The sequence below is a fragment of the Anopheles marshallii genome, chromosome 3 (genome assembly GCF_943734725.1).
Source record: "Anopheles marshallii chromosome 3, idAnoMarsDA_429_01, whole genome shotgun sequence".
NCBI lineage: Eukaryota > Metazoa > Arthropoda > Insecta > Diptera > Culicidae > Anopheles > Anopheles marshallii.
Window position 1 is genome coordinate 44,520,903 of NC_071327.1, and position 19,131 is coordinate 44,540,033.

The following is a 19,131-nucleotide window of genomic DNA, read 5'->3' on the forward strand; positions in this document are numbered from 1 at the left end:
TTCAGCAATTCACCGAGAAAATCTGCACATAGGCCCATCCGGGGTGATTTCAATTCTGCGTCAGCAATTCTGGATAGTGAATGCTCGATCTACGGTTCGAAAGGTGCTGCATGAATGCATTCTTTGTTTTAGAAGTAGACCAAGCACCATGGATCAACAAATGGGCGATCTACCAAGCTGTCGAGTAACAGCTGCTCCTACGTTTCAACGAGTTGGTCTGGATTTCGCTGGGCCAATCATGTTAAAATCAGGCATTCGTCGTGTCATTGCTGTAAAGGGATACATATGCGTATTTGTGTGCACGGTCACAAAGGCTATTCATTTGGAAGCTGTAGAAGACTTATCAACTGGTGCGTTTCTTTCAGCCTTTAGACGATTTGTGTCCAGAAGAGGAATTCCCGAAGAAGTTTACAGTGACAATGCCACCAATTTTGTTGGAGCGAAAAATGAACTTCGTGAGTTGTGCGAATTGTTTAGGAATGAAGCAACAAGACAAGACATTTTCCAGTTCTGCCAAGAAAGAGAGATTGTGTGGAGAATGATCCCGCCTGGTGCTCCTCATTTTGGAGGGATTTGGGAGGCAGGCGTCAAGAGTGTTAAAAGTGTATTGAAAAAGGTTTATAAGTCGGCATCTTTAACGATCACCGATTTCTACACTCTTCTGTGTCAAATTGAGGCCATCCTAAACTCTAGACCGTTATACGCCCTTTCAAACGATCCACATGATCTGGACTGCCTTACTCCTGCACATTTTACTATCGATCGTCCATTGATTGGAGTTGCGGAACCATCATATCTGGATCTTCCAGATAATCGACTGAACAAGTGGCAGAGGCTTCAGCAACTTCGACAGCAGTTCTGGAGGCGATGGCAGAAGGAGTATTTAAGTGAACTGCAGACTAGACACAAGTGGACAAAACAGAGGGACAATGTAAAGGAAGGAGCACTAGTGCTGATGAAGGAAGACAACATGCCGCCACAGTTTTGGAAACTAGGACGAATTTCCAAGGTGTATCCAGGAGAAGATGGGTTGATACGAGTAGTGGACGTGCGTACGAAACACGGTTTATTCAAACGTCCTATACATAAGTTGGCGCTTCTTCCCATGCCGAATCTGTAATATCCCCTGGTAGGGGGGAGGATGTTCCGTTTCATCGGAACGAAAGAGAGAAAGAGTGAGAGGCGACAAATTGAAATATCGCGGTTGCAGCGGGGCGACAATTAGAGTACCGTTAATCGAACTTAAGCGGGGAGCAGGTCCTGCGCACGATCAGTATGATGTGTATAGCGATACAGATAAGTCGCAAGTGTTGGATCAATAAAGTAACCTCTTGTGCGTTTAAAGAAAATACCGACAGTCTAACTATCAGTAGAGTTCCGCTGAGATATCACAACTACCTTGCAAGTAAATTATCATGTAAAATTAATCCAGTGTTGGCATTTTGTTTATCGTTTTCTAGGTTTTTTCCGGCATTGAACACAGTATAAGTTTCTGTTTAAAGTTCTTTTTTTGCTTTAAGTCTGTTTTAACAATTAGGAAAGATAGATAGATCGATTAGAATCTCACAAACTTAATGTTTTTTGAGATGGATTTGGAACTTTAAAGTGTTTTAAAAATTTGAAACTTTTGAAATATTAGATTAGGATAAAGAAATCCATCCATTTTGCTGGAAAATTTGTGACTTAATTGAGCTGATTTAGGTCAGATAAGTATCGTTTTGTTATAATATTTGTTTGTCATTTTAAAGGTATCTTCATAAAGCCTCTTTCATAGAAGCCATGGCGAAATAACTGAAGAAATCGATTATCAAAATCTTCTCTCCATCCCGATTTCTTTAAGCTTTGAAAGTTTTGTAATGACAGAAAAAGGTGGTAATCTCTTGATACTAGATCAGGAGTATATGATAGAAGTATTAGATCATCTCACCCAAGTTTCCTAAGCTACTGGCTCTAGTCGCATGCAACATATTTTCTGTTGGTTAGTTCTGGGCATGGTCTGTGAGATCTGAATTTAGTGTTTGATGATTCTCTTCCAATCCCACCAAACACATAGCAAAACCTTCCGATTAATCGTGGTTTGACTGCTGTTTGAGCTGCTTGACAACGCTATGATCACGTTCGACCAATTTCTCAGCCCAGTCAGCATCCCTTTTAAGAACTGACTCAGTGTCCTTTCGATTTCCCGAGGAAGATGAAAATATGGTCCACTTTGAGTAGATGGTCTTGAACTTTCATATGGTCGATCGTTAGTATCTGAGCGATGGTATGGTTTCTAATATGATGATCAACTTAGACCATATTTTATCCATAGACCATGGTTTTATAGACATTTTGTCTAAAAAAAGGGTGTCGACAAAAATACGCCCAATCTCATATTTGCTTGGTTTCAATTCAACTAGGAGCGGTTTTAATTGAACTCTGATAACTCAACTCCAATTTATATTGGAGCCGATTCGTTCGGCAGAAATAGTTAATTTAGCCCAGTACCGAAAAAACCTCCAAACTTAAAGCGTACTTGAGATTACATGCTTAGTTACGGGTTCCGACATATCTAGTTAAACGCAATGCTTATTTTCCTGTTATGGCTCATAATAAATTCTCTTTCTATCTTCTATAGCTCTTGTATAGGAATATCCTCTTACATAAGTGATTTTTTCAAAAGAAAACTGAAACTCTCTTTACACACCTTCGTCTTAATCCAATCTCCGTTGGCCATTTTTGGCTTTCGTCACACAATTTCGGCATGTCTATTAGTACATTCATTATTCTACTTCATGTAGCACATTAGCAGTCACAGGAAGCTTAGTGTCCCTTTCAATAGCTAATGATCTGTACATATTTTCTCTCGTTCACAGTATCTAGTGATAAATCATCGCCCGTGGATTACGATTCCCTCTCGCCCGGTGAATGTCAGTGCGCGCACTAATGTACCGGCCGTCTCTCGTGCGTTTCCGGTGGTGGTGTTGATAAGGACACGAATTAGCGCGACAGAAACTCCGGCGCCACCTTGGCCTTGGCTATGCTATGCACGCTCGTGGCGGTTCGCAATGGCAGAGCCGTCGCAAAACATCACTCGGACCGCTCCGACGGGCCCATCCAGCATCCGGTGCGACATGGAACGTGCAGGTGGTACGGGGGAAAATGACTTCCCGCTGTCTGTGGCACGCTTGTCGCGCCCTCGTACTCGGTATGGTGCTAATGTTCGTTGGCGGTGGAATGGCCACCGTAGGTAAGTAGCCCGCCTGACAGTGTGCACCGTTTTTGCTGTGTGAACCATCTTGATCCTTTATCCTATGTTTGGTTTCCATTCTTTTCTGCTATTCGATCCGACAGGATACTACGCAAACAACTTTCCCTCGCTGTCGGAAATACGGAGCAATCGCACGTCGACAATAAGCGTTAAAAACGAGCATCGAGGATTACACCTGAACAATCTGTCCTACGTCGGACCCATCATCATGGGCGTCGGAGGTAAGTAATGCGGGAATCCTCACTATTCTCTTAAAAGTGCATAATGGAACGATAACCAAAATTTCAGTGTTCGGACAATAAGAAGCTCATTTGATTGAGATGATTACGTTAGACAATAGAATGAGTGCAACAAATTTGAATGAGACACAGATTTCCTTTTTTGCTCTTTTGTTTATTAGGTAATGCGTTATCTAACTTTTTTATGCGAAACTTACAGTAAGGGAAAGGTTATTATACAAATATTTCGTAATTTTTGGTACATTTATTGCTATTACATAGTGCAATACGTAGATATTACGTTCTGCAATGTTTGTTTTGCATTTAAATCTTGTTTCATGAACAACATTCATTTCACATTTAAATTCCACTCAGCAGTAATTTCGTTGCGCATGAACACGTTTGAAGTAAACCTCTTTGCCATTCGTCTGTACCGTAACACATATTTTCGATGATTAATGCCATTGGGTGTACAGAATGAAGAAAGAACGGCTCACAATCGCATGTTTTCCATCTTAATAATTTCTCAATGCAAAACGGTACGGCAGCAAGCACGAGACGGTAAGAAATATTCATGTTTAATGAAGTGATGACTGCACGAACAGACTGTGTGTCGTTGGGTCCGATTCAGTAAGCCATCACCACCGCCTTGGAAGGCAACGCGTTGATGAGGTTTACATGAAGAAGGATCACACACTTTGTATCCTTTTGGCGAACCCAGGCGAGTGGCGTGAAACTTCTCTCGATGGGTTTATCAAAGGAAAACATACATTTTCGGTGTAGATGATGATTCGGTTTGGACAGCCGAATATATAGCTAGTCATTCGTTTGTTACTTTTCCCTGATGGTGAAAACATGCACTACGCTACCGTACGCAATGCGGTAAAGGAGCACAGTTTGTATGATGAATTTTATGGTTATGTATATTTTATGGGATGAGAATACCTTTCAAGTTATCAGCAAACAATGTTGTTCAATTTATAATGTATTCAACACGTTTAATGTTTCTGTAGTCAAGTCTAATAGGTTCGTAAATCATTAAATTTTGTTCGTCATTATAGAACTAAAGCTCGAAATTTATCTTATATTAATTTAATTTGAACAAGTACCATTGATTTTCATCCTGGTGTTTTATTTACTAAATAATGACTTCCATAAAGAATTAGAAATATCTACTTGTAAAAAGGCAATTCAACTCTACAGTAAACCAGATCATGTTTCATACAAACTTTGGGAAGCCATGAATTACGTTAAATAATTCTATCTCTTTGGCTTGCACTATATGCACATCATTTAACAAACCGTCTATCGTGTGAAAGCAATTAATAATCATCACCAATTAAAGGCCATATTTGCACATGTACCCAAAATCCAGTAGGTCCATTTTCGGTATTCCCTTTACATTTCTTCTAATTCCATTGAAACGACGTTAAAAGCTTTATCAGACAAATGTTCCGTCTGATCCACTTCAGTTTGGCTGCAAGCATATTTTTCCCACACAGACAATAAGAGCTTCCCCTTCCTATACTGGTGTTATTTCGAGTTTTGGCCTCAAACAAGATAACGATACTAAGCAAATCCAACCAGAATGCCAGCAGGCATTCTCACACCATTTACGATGAGATGGAAATTCCACTTCACGATCCTTTTCACCACGGGATACCTTTTCCAAAATGGAAAGAGGAGTATAGCAAACAAAAAAAGGGAAGGCGGATTTTTCGTTTGCCGGAAAAACATGAAACGCATGGTATTGAATGGGAAATAATACGTTTGAATTGAACGTATCCGTCTTTTGCACGACGCTGTGCTATCTTCCTTGCTGGGGTTGGGAGAGAGGGATTGAAGCAGATATGTGATAACGTACACGGTTTATCATATATTGAATTTTTTTTTCGGCAAATGCTTCATTCATGGTCAAACTTAGTACGTCAAGCGTATGCAAATTGGTTCCACTTGTCATCTGTATCTGTCAATCTACGAGGGTAAACTTCCATGGGAATGCAAACTTTGAACGATCGACAGTTGTATGCTTGCGATGTGATAAATTCATCGAGTAGTGAAAAATTATGCTCTATTATTCAATTTTGCATTTATATCTAGCCCGTGAGGAATTTTTTATTTCGATGATTATTTGCGAATTTGTGACCAAGAACATAGCAAATGCGACGCTGTTTTGTTTAATTCAATGTTCAATGTTTTGATAAAATTAGCGAATAAAAGATATATTGCTTATTTTTATATTCATTGTGTAATCGTAGACGATAATACGGCAAAAGCCGTCATACTGGAAATTTTAAAAATAATAAATAATAAATAAATAAAATAAAAAATAATCGTGAATTAGGCCAAATCCAACTGTGTACTTATTGTCTGATTTTTTAATTAAAGTAGAATAGGGTTTACTTTAAAAAGATTAAATATGCATTTTATCATATGAACACAAACAATTGCAGTGGGACCAAATAAAACACAACATCGTATAATTAAACTGCTAATATTCATACCCTTCCGTAACACTAAATTAATCCTTGTACAAACAAAGATAAGAGAAACCCATACATACCAAGCGATGTGCAATTGAAATTTTTAACCGTTAATTCTATAAGCTATTTCTTGTTCAGTAAAAACATCATGTCAGTCAGGAGCTCACTGACGCGTAAACCCAATGCTTATCTAAATGATGCGTGCATCTAGCCCGCGAGTAGGAGCGTAAACCGTGTTTCATGTTCAAGCTGTATACACTTGCATGTCTGGTTACGTTTACTAATTGCGTGTTCTTTTTACATCTCGGTGATTTTGTTGTCATTTCACGAGTAACATTTTACCATCCTCTCGACCCCGTACAACACGCTCTGATGACTTTAAATTGCTGTACTTCTTTCGCTGCAATATGAAACCTTTTCTGTTTCGTTCTTCCGTCCAAACTTCTACAAAGCCTGTTCTCGCGCGGAAAAGATATGGCCGTGACCTCAACCAAAACCCCACAAAAACAAATGCCAACCATAAAAGAAACTGGATAGCAAACGGAACAGAAAAAAGTGAAAGTTCCTTTCCGGCAAATGGAAAAGATGTGTCAGACATTTAGACACAATTGAATTGTTAATGTACAAATTGTAGGAAACGCCAGGGTCGAGTATAGTATAAGCTTTTCGTACTCTAACTGGGAAGGGCAAGTAAAAGCTAGATAGTTCATTTAAAATTAGAAGTTTATTTGCCATTAATTTTGTTTTGCCTTTTGCTGTATTACTTCTTCAGGTTTCATCGTGGTGGCTTCGTGTGTGATGACGTTCGAGGCACGAGACTCAGCCGCAAAGGTAGTCCCGGCACGGTTCAAGATGAATGCCCAAGGGTCCGCCCGGAATCCTAGTCGCAGCAACAATTCCCGCCGTTCCACAGGTGAGTTAATGTACCAGGTGTACCGATTGCTTAATTTGTTGCTGTCGAAAAATCGCGAAATGTATCATTTTAAGTAGGGTGAGATTATGACGAGGGCACAATATCCTCGTCATCTTGAGAAGGGTTGAGGAGAAACAAATCAAACGTCATTGAAGAGGTTTCTCTTTATGTGAGCAGGTGTCTCTGTGGTGGAGCGATTTTCTTATGTAAGCCAGTTTCAGATGATATTTCAAATCATTTACCCCCTCTCCAACAGCTCTGAATACTCCTCGTCTCAAAACATCCTCGATCGCTTAGCTGATTGATGATCAAATAATCTCCTCTTTTGCATCTCTAAATTTTTCGACAATATCCCAAATATCCCATATATCTACATTTGTAGTGAGGTCCTTTAGTGATAGGGTCTTTATTGCGAAGAATTTTGGGGTATCGCATATTATGGATGACATAACATATTGACATTACCAAACAAGCACTTTGTGAAGCACTTGGTTTAGTTAAACTTAGCCCAGTCGACTTCACGAATTCACTTGCTCTACAATCTTTATAGTGTACTCTTGTGGCACCATTTCCAGAATGTGATTTAAAATTACAGACAGCAACATTCAAATATGATATGATACAACATGGGACGCGTTTAAAAATCGTTCACGCGATTCGCTATTGCACTTTTTCTGTGGCATTCAGAAACTCCACTTCCTGCCCAGGTGTGAACTCTTGTGTTTATAATTCTTGGAAACACGCCGTGTCATAGTTCAATCTATGGCTCCTCGCTCGACTCACCAGCCATTTTCGCCGTTATCTATCTCCATATCCCACGCGGCTTGCCACGAAATTCCGCCCACTTCTGGTTATACCTAGCTAGTCGGTCAACTCCCATCGGGCACAACTTGGTTGTGAAAGGGCCAAGAAATTTCAATATTTTCTCCTAGTTGCTTGATTTGGACATCTTTCATACTTTCATACTTTCTCTTTCCGGTCTCGCTTCCAGAATTCCCTTTTAAACTCGCATAACTCAGAACCCTTGCCAGTTCACATGGGTCACACATAGTTCTCTCCTGTCTGAAAACTATAATCTTGTGATTTTTTTAGTTAGTTCTCTAATTAGCCTTTTGAGAAACAAGTCTAATGTAATATAATAAAATTATTATTATATAAAGTTCACAATGTCTACGCATTTCAACGCGCACTTCGATTACTTTGACTACTACTACCTTGAATTTAACTTGACTAATCATTGTTTTAAGACTTGGATTTTAGGCTCGTACATCTTATACAACAGACAAAACTTGTCTAAAATCTCAATAAATGAACCAGTTAAAAAATAAGTAAACAAATAAATAATTTTTTTTTGACTGTTTAAATTTCTGAGATAAGGTTACCCTTAAAATAAAAATATTTATAAGTTATGAGATACAAAATGCAGTTGCGTTGAGTCCGTTATTTTAATATCTGATATTTTGATTTTTTTTTTCAAATGATTAAACAAGCAATTCAGCATTGTTTTCATTGTGGAAGTAAAAATGAATTCCCGTATTCATCAAACGAGCCTGCCAATGGAGACGCCTGGTACTGGAAGTATTTCCTTAAAATTCAGAACATTCCAATCAAATTTATCATCTAAATTTAATGTTAGAGCATATGGTTTGTTCTTTGCTGGTGTGCAGCATGTATGCTTGTACATAAATAAGTTTTGAACAGTTTCAATTTCTAGGGTACTGAGAGAATTAGACATGTTTAAAAGCACTCGATATAGGAGTTTATTTTTTAACGTTAGAATTACTACACGGTTCGAGCGTTTTTCATTGATGATCACTTCACAAAAAATCCGAAGACCTAAAAAATGTTTTAATTCGTTTTTCACTTCATACCACAGAAAACATGAACTATGCTAACATTGTTTTTTAGTCCCAATAATTAATGTGATGAAAATGAAGCGTTCCAGTCAACATGGCTGGTCCGGTATTTCTAGTCTTAAATACCAAGAGTAATTTAAAGAAATATTGTTTCTAGATCATACTATTATTACTAGTTGAAATTGATAAGCTGATGGTATTGTTCGTCTTGTGCATGCTAATAGAATATAGTTTGAATACGAGTATTATTAACATAAATAGATGGTATTCCCGTCTGAGCTTCACTACTGGCTGTTAGTTTCTGTTGTCAAGGACAGCAATGTTCAGGACATGAATAAACATACACTGAAAACAAGGAACCGTAACATCCATATTCGATCTCCGACAATCAACAAATGGAATTTACAACTGGTTTCGAGCAATTACCTAACTTGTCAACTACATGTTTTGCAACATGCATATAAAAATACCAAATATGTATTCCATTCAAAATCCAGACTGAAACATATTGCTTTCGAGAATTTCATTAAATTAAAAAAAAAAAACAATAAAACTGTTCATAATATGCAGGCTGGTGCGTACATGGTTCACATTTAGAAAAGAGCAAAACATGCATACCTTGTACTATACACGAGCCATTTATTTCCACGAAAGAGTTGTTGCCCTTTTGTCAAATGGTGGCTGGTTCAGTTTACAGTTTTTTCTTTCTACTCAAATTTCCGTTATTAACAATTGAAAATTACTTCTAGCGAGCAATCAGAAACCTTTCTGTGAATCCTTTGTACTACCAAATTCAAAACTAACACAATAACAACATAGAATGATTTGCACTGAAATACAAATGCTTACTGCTTTTTGGTTATAAGAACTTAAATGTGACACAAATGAATCATAAAGTAGTAATATTTTTCGAACATTTTAGTTTCCACGCTGACATATTACTATCGAACTTTTGAATTTACAATAATTGTTTTCAAATGTTTATTACACCCTAATCATATATACAGATCATCCGTAATTATATAAACTTATCTCATTATATAGCAGTTATACTATTCGCCAATTTACTCTAACCTGCAGTCTGTGGTCTTCTTCCTGCGTAGGTAAACTCTGTGCGAATGGCAAAAAATCCATCTCTATCTCCACTCCATCGTGTCATCTTTTCTCAATTAAAGTTTTCTTGTTTGTGCCGTAGTTACTGCCACAGCAGCCAAAACTTCTTCCCACACCAACCGCAACGAGATAAAACGCCCTCTTTAAGTTGGCGTGTTCGCACTATCTCGCGTAAGTTAGGAATACAGCAAAATACGGCCGGTTGCATCGGTAGATTACGACTATAGTGCGTCCTCAAAACTTCCATGATGTCCTCAGGCTCAGCACGAGCACGAGCCAAAGACGGTGGTACGTGAGCAGCAGCAGCACACTTAACGAGAAAGTTGGTCAATACAAGTTTTTTTTTTTTCTAGTGCACCATACAGCACGACTTTTAGACATCACCGATTTGCATTGGGGTTTTTGCATTAACTTGTTTGCTAACTTAGACATTCCTTTGCGCAATGAGGAAGCAACTGGTCTGCACAAAATAGTTTCTGAAAATCTGGAAATTTTGTACGTTTTTTGGCGAGTAATCGAGTCATTATATGTTAAATATTGCATTTCTAACCGAGTGCATTGTGTTGAACGTTAGACCAGTGTGTTCAGATAGCTTCGTAGCTCAGTTAATACATTCACATTGCTGTTGTTGAACGAAATATCATCTCCAGCGAGTACTAGAAAGGTTATAACAATCAAAGCATCTAATCATCTTTGTGCATGTTTCGCTTCTTTATTTCTCATTTCAGGTGTTTCGAACGGACCGACAGCAATCATGGGATCGCAGACGGCCCGTTGGGAGCAGCACTTGGGCGTCTTTCGAACATCGCCCGCAACAGAAAAGGTCCCCGACCGTCAAGCACTTACGGCAGCACTCGTGCACTTCTCCAAAGCCTTAGGGTAGGTAGACTGGACCGTTCACTGTTCGTACTGATAAGAGTCCTTACGCAATGATGAACACTCATACTGCGTGCTACACTCTGTAGGTTTTGTAGTGTGTCATAAATAGTGGCTTTTGCATGTTGATTGCAATATTAACTTACCAGAACCAATTTATGCAATTAATTGCAATAATTTTCAGTAAATTTCACAACCACTATAACAAGCACAAGCGTAAATAGCACACGGCCAATCATTTCGAAGATTAAATTAGTATTCTTATACACACTGTGTACCAGCATTTGCTGTGTTATGGAGATATGCAAAGTGGTACTTGTCGGTGTTCCGCTTCAAACAGTCAACCCACGTTCGTGACATACATTTATGCGAATGGGATGCCCTTAACATCCAAATAACTCTATCCCATCATGCTACGCCACGGACAGCACTATGGTTGATTTGGTCATTCACGATGCACGATTCACGAATAACTGCATCTTCTGAAGCTCACTAGCTAAAGTCACATAATGATTAGACCAACGTTCTGTACGATGACGTTAGTTGAGACTTTGTCAACACTAGAAAGGACCGTACAAAGATATGAGGGACAAAGCTCAAAAACATATTAGTTTTTTCTTCTGTTTGGCTATTCCGTTAGCATGTTTGAAAGTGTTAGAGGATAATCAAAGCAACTTATTAATATATCACATTTCCTTCACCTAAAATGACCCTGTGGTTTGGAGATTGTGTAAGAATGTAAAAATGATTATATAAGAATGTAAGAAAGAAATGGGAATGTTCTAAAAAGCGAATGATCGATTCATCAAGCAAACTGTTTCGCGTACAACAGCAACATCAAACAGGTTTCGGCTTATGAATTTACTTGATCCGAAGCTATACTCTTCAAAGCAAATGAAAAAAGAAGCTTCTTCGAGATGAAACCTTCGTTCAACCGTCGGTTTGTATATCGCTTACGACGGTTCTGTGGCCCAACGAATCACCTTCGATGGAGAAGAATTCACAAAAAAATCGAACGCAAGATAAACTTCGTTCAGTTCCGTACGAAAGATGCGGCTATTTTTGGACGCAAATCGATACTACACTTTCATCTGGCGTACAAAGAGAATGATGCAAGTGTCTTGCTACCAAATGAACGCACCGGTAATGGAATAGCCGTCCAAGCTATTTGAGTTCACCATACACTGGTATGCTTGTGCCATGCCTTCCCTGCTCAGCAATAAGCTTCTTTCGGCAAAGAGGAACAAAGACACATCGAAAAATACCTACTCGTGATCATACTTTATGTTATGTAGCTGAACCGTTTGTAGTTATTTTATTTAGATTACAAATTGTATTGCATGTTGGCATAATTCATATTCTGCCAAATTGTAAAAGTTTCTAATCTGCCATGCATGATGGAAGATTAAAAAAAACGTTCCCATAAAATAAAGTTCAATGCTTGAAAATGTTAGTGCACAGATCGAATAGCATCATAATCGCACCACCGTCATCAACATCATTACCTTATCTATTGCATTATCATCACAAACGATACCGAAACACGATGTCGGATGTCCTAGTTTCTAGGTTCCACCGAGAGATTTTACACGGCTACTTACGGTTGTAGCGTGCAAGCATGAAAATGATTTGTTACATTTTGGTCGACCATACCATTCCTTATCCATCTTCTCGTTCGTCGCCTTTGTGTGGATAGCCATCATCAGAAATAGGCGTCTATCGTCCATCGCAGTCCAGTTTTTGTACAAATGACAAGAAATCACAACATTTCGTGTTAGGTTGAACTACGCTTACCGATTCCTTTTCACACTTAATGGTGTAACTAAGTGAAGAATCGGTGTTCCATTTTCCTTTCCATGGCATCCAATCGCTACATCGATGAGTTAAACCGACTGACCACCAGTCAAGAGTATGTTTCAACCGATGCTCCACATAATGTGGCGCTTGCTTGCCATCAACTGGCATGTAATTTGTGTTATGGTGCATGGAGCCATCAGCATCGGAGGGAGAGTATCGGAGTGCCATGTTTGGTGTAGTAACTGCACTGTGTTTCTTAACGTTTTGGCTGGCTTGCTTCCGCTTGGTCAGTGCCAACTTCCTTGACTTCCATATCCGTCCGACAATGGGACGCGACAATGAAATCAGGTTACGGCGCTACTTTCCCTTTGTGGCCCGCTCGGTTGAAAGGATGGGATCGGGTCTGTGTGCTTGCGAAGAAAACTTTGTTTCTTGTTTGAAATACAAGAGGATTACTGGAAAGCCAATCAAAAGGATGTTAGTGAAGCTGTTTAGTAACGTGCGATAATGTTTTGTCGTTTTATGTGTTGACATAATGTTTCTTTTATTCGATAGGGCTTTATCCGAAGGTTTAGCGCAGATTTAGTGTTGTTTTTTTATTATGTTAATTATGTTAAGTTTTTTTTTACTTTTGACTATCTATGTGTTTATTAAAAGGACTAATAAGGTAGCTTGTTTTTCCTTACAAATGTGAAGACAATTCTTGATATTATAGCTGACTTTAGTCTAAAAACACGTTATTCATATTGTCTTTCCTGAACAGCGAAATAGAAATTGGTATTAAATTTACCCATAAATTAAAAATAAAACTGTTTCATGCTTACTGTAATCGAGGTACAATTCGCAAAGTGAAATTCTTTTATCACTATTTATAGTGTGCTAGAAATAACAACCGAGTTACAATGTTGCACGAAATTAAACCATGCCATGCTGCATGTTGATTGCACTCGAAACCAAGTGCCTTCTGGAGACAGTTGCTTCCGCTTCTTGGTGTTAATTAAATTTCTCCGACTTACATATGGTAGAACGGCACGATACGGCACGCTGGAACGATGGTGAAAGGATGCTGAGTCATAGATGCCTTACATTCATGACCATAGCAACGAACAATTGCCATGGGTTGGGAACCCTATGATTTCATTAGTTCTTGCGACCATCCGAGATTCTGTAGGAATGTTCAATTCTGCATTCTGTATCAACATCCTTGCATTGAATGATCTTTACTACAATTACCTCGAAAACACACTCCCATATGCATTGTTTTTCTGCCCACATCAATTATATTGTACATAAAACGTCAGCAGCATGAACCGAACCGATGACGATAAAATGGAACATTTGTATGAGAAGCATACATGTTAAATGGATATTGCAAATTGTAGGATGTATTTTTGATTGTATCTAGCAAACACCAAAGATGTGCTGTGATCAAGAATTGCTTGATATATGTAACCATCTCAATTAAATGAGTTTTTGTAATAAGTTACTCTACGATTTTCGAAAGTAATATTTCTTAAAAATAATGCTTTTTATCTGAAAAGTTCGTAAATAATTTTGAATTATCTATAATCTTACGCTTTAATTACATAGTGGTGGCATACATAAAAATATAGTACAACCATAGGTAAAAACAATCAATAAAAGCCTTAATAGCGTCTGTATGTATTATAAAACATTTTATTTATGTATGGTAACATAAAGTAAAACAGTTCAAAACAATACCTAAAACTGGCTGGTTAAAAAAAACTAAAGTAGTTCTATTCAAATAGAAAACGAAAACGCCCGTTGTAGACTTATAAAGGTGAATTATGTCATCTAATCATAACGATAATAATAATGCGGGATGCGATAACAAAATAAGCGTACTTTAACCACAGGATACAATTTTAACACCCGCTCGTATTACCGACACGACCGCCAGTGCTGAAGAAAAATTGTAACCATTTATCATAAAACACTCGAGCCGGTCCCATCGACGCCATCACCAACGGTGGCATTAGACAGATAAGGACGAACCGCAAGACACGGCGCAAATAAACCCGTGAAAGGATATACTATCCGTTGAGCCGTTATGATGAATCGTTTTACTCGTTACGAACCGACACCGACCGACAGAAAGCGACCTGTGCTACGAATGTTTCTTATGGTTCGCACTTTGCTTCATCAACATTTCTTTTCTTCTCTTTCACTCGACACACATTGGCCCCATTGTAGGACACCGAAAACGTCACCCCATCGGCGGCCGAGCGAAAGCCAAAGTCGGCGGGTATCGCGAAGCGGATCGGTGCCCAATTTGTACGCTGAAAAGCTGAGCGTTCCGTTGCTAACCTCCGGTTCACCCGCCAACATCCGGTCCGAAGCAAGTGGCCATCATCGACACCATCGGGGTTCGCGGGTTAGCAGTATGGTACAACGTTCAACGCGAGACCCAGCTGGCACTGGGTTGCTGCATCCGGGGATGCTTCAATTTCACCGACACGCCCTTTCGGTAGATGATCCAGAACCGCTGGCAAGGTAGGACGATGGCACACTCTGCTTGAAGTAAACGCCTTTAATGGCTGAATTGAAGATGTCGTAGAGTATTTTTTGCAAGCTTTACCTTGCCTCACGTAACCCCATTTGTATTAAATAGTTGGTTGAGTACTTTATTTTTGAAATATGATATTAATTTGAATTTATCTTATTGTACCAATTAACATAATCTTCATAAAGTAAAGAGTGTTGAAGTCGGTATTCAGATTCTTCGTCATAAAAGGGATAAATGTTACTATGTATTTTGTTTTTTTAAATAGAAAATCAAGACATAATTGGACAAGCTCTTAAGTTGTGTTGATTCAAATTCGAATGCCATTGAACTTCAAAAAGAACTAATTGTAGTTTTCAAAATTCAATCAGACTCTACAATTACTGGCGGTTTATTATGAGCGAGCATAACTGCTGACTCTTCACTAAAAATGCAATCAACTTACCATCTCAATCATTCCTATTTTGTTTCCTCCTTTCGGTCTCCCATACCTAGGACACTCAATCAAGCTAGCTCGAACGGTTCAGTGCAATATGGGTACGGAGGTGAGATCGTACCAGTACACAAGTTACGCGATCGCAACAAACGTTCGGACACCGCCCGACGGCACGTCCTGTCGCGCCAGACCAAAATCGAAAAGGACGAATCGCTTGGCAGCCCCAAACACGGCCACATCAGCCGACGTGCCTCCACCGTGTCCAACACGTCCGTCTCCTCGAAACTGAACCGTGGCAGCCGACGTGCCTCCACCATCTCCAAAACACCAAGCGTTGATTCGCGAGGAGCAGCTTCCACTGTCGAAATCAACAGCCCTGACCGGTCGCTGTTGCTTGGTCTGACGCCTCCTAGGAAGGGCACGGTGGGTGTGTTTGGACCCATTTCGACGCCGTCGGTCGAGAAGGAGTGCCGGTAGGTGGTGGTATTATTTATAGGGCTGCAGCACGTGTCTGCCGTGCTGTAGTCCCATTTTGTCGTATATTGCTTTTTTGTCGTAGTTTAAGTTTATTTTTACTGCTCATCTACACACCAATTGGACATGGGTTGAAACGTTTTGGTGATTTCTGCGTATCTACTGCGTAACCATATTTTTAGCATGTATGTACCGTAGAATTGTTATCAAAAATTGTTCAAAGCCGTTTTTTTCTTTTTTTTGTCTATATGGAACATTAAATTGCAATAATAACAAACCAATTAGAAGAAGTGCACCACAGTTTTGTGCAATTCATCAATAATCGCCGTATACGGGATCTGTTTATTTTCTTTTTAATGCTTAACATAGGCTGCACAAGCTTCAAAAAGTTGAAGAAAGTGCTGCTCTAAACAAAAACTACATGTAGTATTTGGTGGCGTTTCTGATGTTCCTCTTCATCCGTGTGATTCCACATGTATTTAATGGTATTTGGTGGGATCAGCTGGCTATTATATATGACAAGCTGCTGCAATCTAACAAAATCGTCGCTGAAGTCCCCAACCGCGGCTCGGCAATATTCATCGCGGCATACTTTAACACTTAATTTTTGGTGTACTTTGTCTATCTGCCTCTATCCTTTGAAATTTCAACGGAGATGAGCACTACATGTTTCAGCAGAACGGTGCACCACAGCTTACGACAATTGGACCGCCAATACCAGCTCCAGCCGGTTTCTGAACAATTTAACCGACTTCTTGGACAAAACTTTGTTGATTCCCAGCTTCCCGGATTTGAATCGAATGGACTTCTTGATTGGTTCTGTATGATGTCAAAGCTCAACGAACACAAGGACATCGGTTTGGACCATTTCTAGACGAAAAATCTCAATTTTTTTACAAAATTCCCTTGCAAGTCGTGCGTCACGCTTACGTCTGGTGCGAGCAATGTGTCAAACTCTGGAAGTAATATAAAGAACTGATTTTTTCTAAAGATGTGAACGTTCTGTATAAAAATAGTTTCCAATAGTCACAACCAGAAACAAAAAATGTTATTTAGCATTTATAATAGTATTTTAAAAGTGTATTCGAACTTATTGATCACAGATTAATACGTGAATAGCGTAGGGAAAAATGGACACTTTTCCCCGTGAAGATATCGCTTACAAAATCAACTAGGATCATGAAAATATCGCAAAGAAGAAAATTGTTTCAGAGGCCATTTACCTCACACAAATTATTTAAACTGGTACGAAAATAATAGAACATGAACCATCAAACATGCATGACGCTAATCATAGGTTATCGTTATCCACGGATCTAAAAGAACAACCACCCCATCATCTGTTGAACAGCACCACAAACATTCAAATGTATGCCTCCAACTTGCCCTTTCTCCTTTTCGAAACAAAGAGTTCCTTTCTTTCAATTTCTACCCAACCACTTGCCAAACAACCCTACTGGGGCAACAAAAGTTCAATGTCTTCGGAACTGTGGTTAGTATTTTTCTTTCGAGCCGTATCGATTTCAAACCTGACATTTATGTTTCGTCCCATTCCGAACCTATTCTTTTATTTTTGTTTTGGCACGCATCACTTTTCCTATCCTGCTCTACCCACATAATTGCGTATTGTTAAGCATTCCAGCACTCAGCCAAAGACAAACAAAGCCTGAAATCGAGTTTCGTAGTTGACTGACCCGGAATTTTCGTTTTCTCTGTGGTGTATTTTACTTTTCGTTTCGACCGTGGTTTCGTGAAGCTCTTTTTTTGTTGGTCACGACTTGCCAACATTGTAGAGTGGTAGCAAAATCACTTTCAGATTTATATTGCTTCCTGGCAGCACAAAAAACGTGGCTACCGTAGCAACGAAAGGATCGCAACGAAAGCACCACCGCGTAAAGCTCCACCAGAAACACAACGACGCAACAGGATTGACGGGAGCGAAGTTCATTTTTCTCGTGCTTTCGATTGCGTTGAACATTGTCGGGGCCCTTTTGGGTAACCGGTTTGTTTCACTTCACCCACGACACGACACGCTAAATTCCGTTCCGTCACGCAACGATGCTAATGACCGAATTATTATTACTCTTTGGTGCGCTCTTTGTTTTACTCTCGTATCGCTCTTAGCACTTCCTGCTGGTCCTTTTTTTGAGTGAACTTTACATCGAAAAGTGAATAATAATCTTTCTTTCTTTTTTTCTCTATCGGTTATTTTCTTCTACAGGAGCCAGTTGTCAATTTGCTCCGAACCAGCAGCGATCAGTCAGCGCAATCTTTCCTGTCAATCGAGCTTGGAACCGTGCGTACCAGAAGAAGGCAGCTCGCCCGAGTGTGAGCACGCGGGGGAAGAGGGTAATGATAATGATTGCGGGGAGCAGCAAAACAAGAAAAAACAACCCCATTCCCCATCGTTCATGGAGCCTCTTTGCGTTGCAAATCCACCTCTGAGACCGGACACACTCGTACTCACGTCGAAAGAAGCGGATGCAACCGGAAAACATCGCGACAGACAGCAACCGAACCGACAGCTGCCGCTTTATCGTAGCAACTCGAGCAAAAGCTTCCGCAAACCGAAACCAAAGGTTGCAAGCAAAAAGCTTAGCAATGAGTACGATCAGATCTACGTAATTAGCGCCAGCGGTTCGGGTGGAGTGGCGACCACCGGTGCCTCGAACGGAAATGCGACCGGAAACAATCGTTATCCCAATTTCCAGACGCGTCCCGCTGAGGATGACCATTACGATTCAATTGAGGTCATACACGAACGGCGCAGCAAAAATTTCAGCAAATTCTCCACCAGTTCTGGTGCCCAGGATGAAGGTGCTGGCGGAAAAAGCAACGGTACTGCATACCTGGATGCTTCCGGTTCGATAGAGGGCGAATACCGGAAAATGGGTTCGAACGTGATTAGCGTGGTGGCGGATATATCGCCAGCGCCCGTAAGCAATATCGCTGCATTGGAAGCACCGCTGCAGGAGTCCTCCACTAAGGACGCACTAGAAAGGAAGGCCAGCTGCAGTAGCAGTCCGGAAGGCAAGAAGGATGAGTGCATCGATGAAGCAAAAACCATTACAAACACCAACGCCATCGAGCAGTCGATGAAAGAGGAGCAAAAGCAACGTAACAACCACTCAGTATTAGCCCAACCGTTGGAAGATGCTGCGGTGCATGATGAGAAAAAAGACTCACAATAG

General features: G+C 39.8%; 1 protein-coding gene across 1 annotated transcript; it reads left to right on the plus strand.

The window, feature by feature from the left end:
• The first annotated feature begins 3,024 nt into the window (after window positions 1-3,024).
• On the plus strand, window positions 3,025-19,131 carry LOC128713427 (uncharacterized). Its single transcript, XM_053808286.1, has 7 exons — window positions 3,025-3,229; window positions 3,334-3,471; window positions 6,724-6,864; window positions 10,562-10,712; window positions 14,721-15,020; window positions 15,526-15,939; window positions 18,162-19,131. Exons 1-7 carry the CDS (start codon window positions 3,025-3,027, stop codon window positions 19,129-19,131), a joined length of 2,319 nt encoding a protein of 772 aa, XP_053664261.1.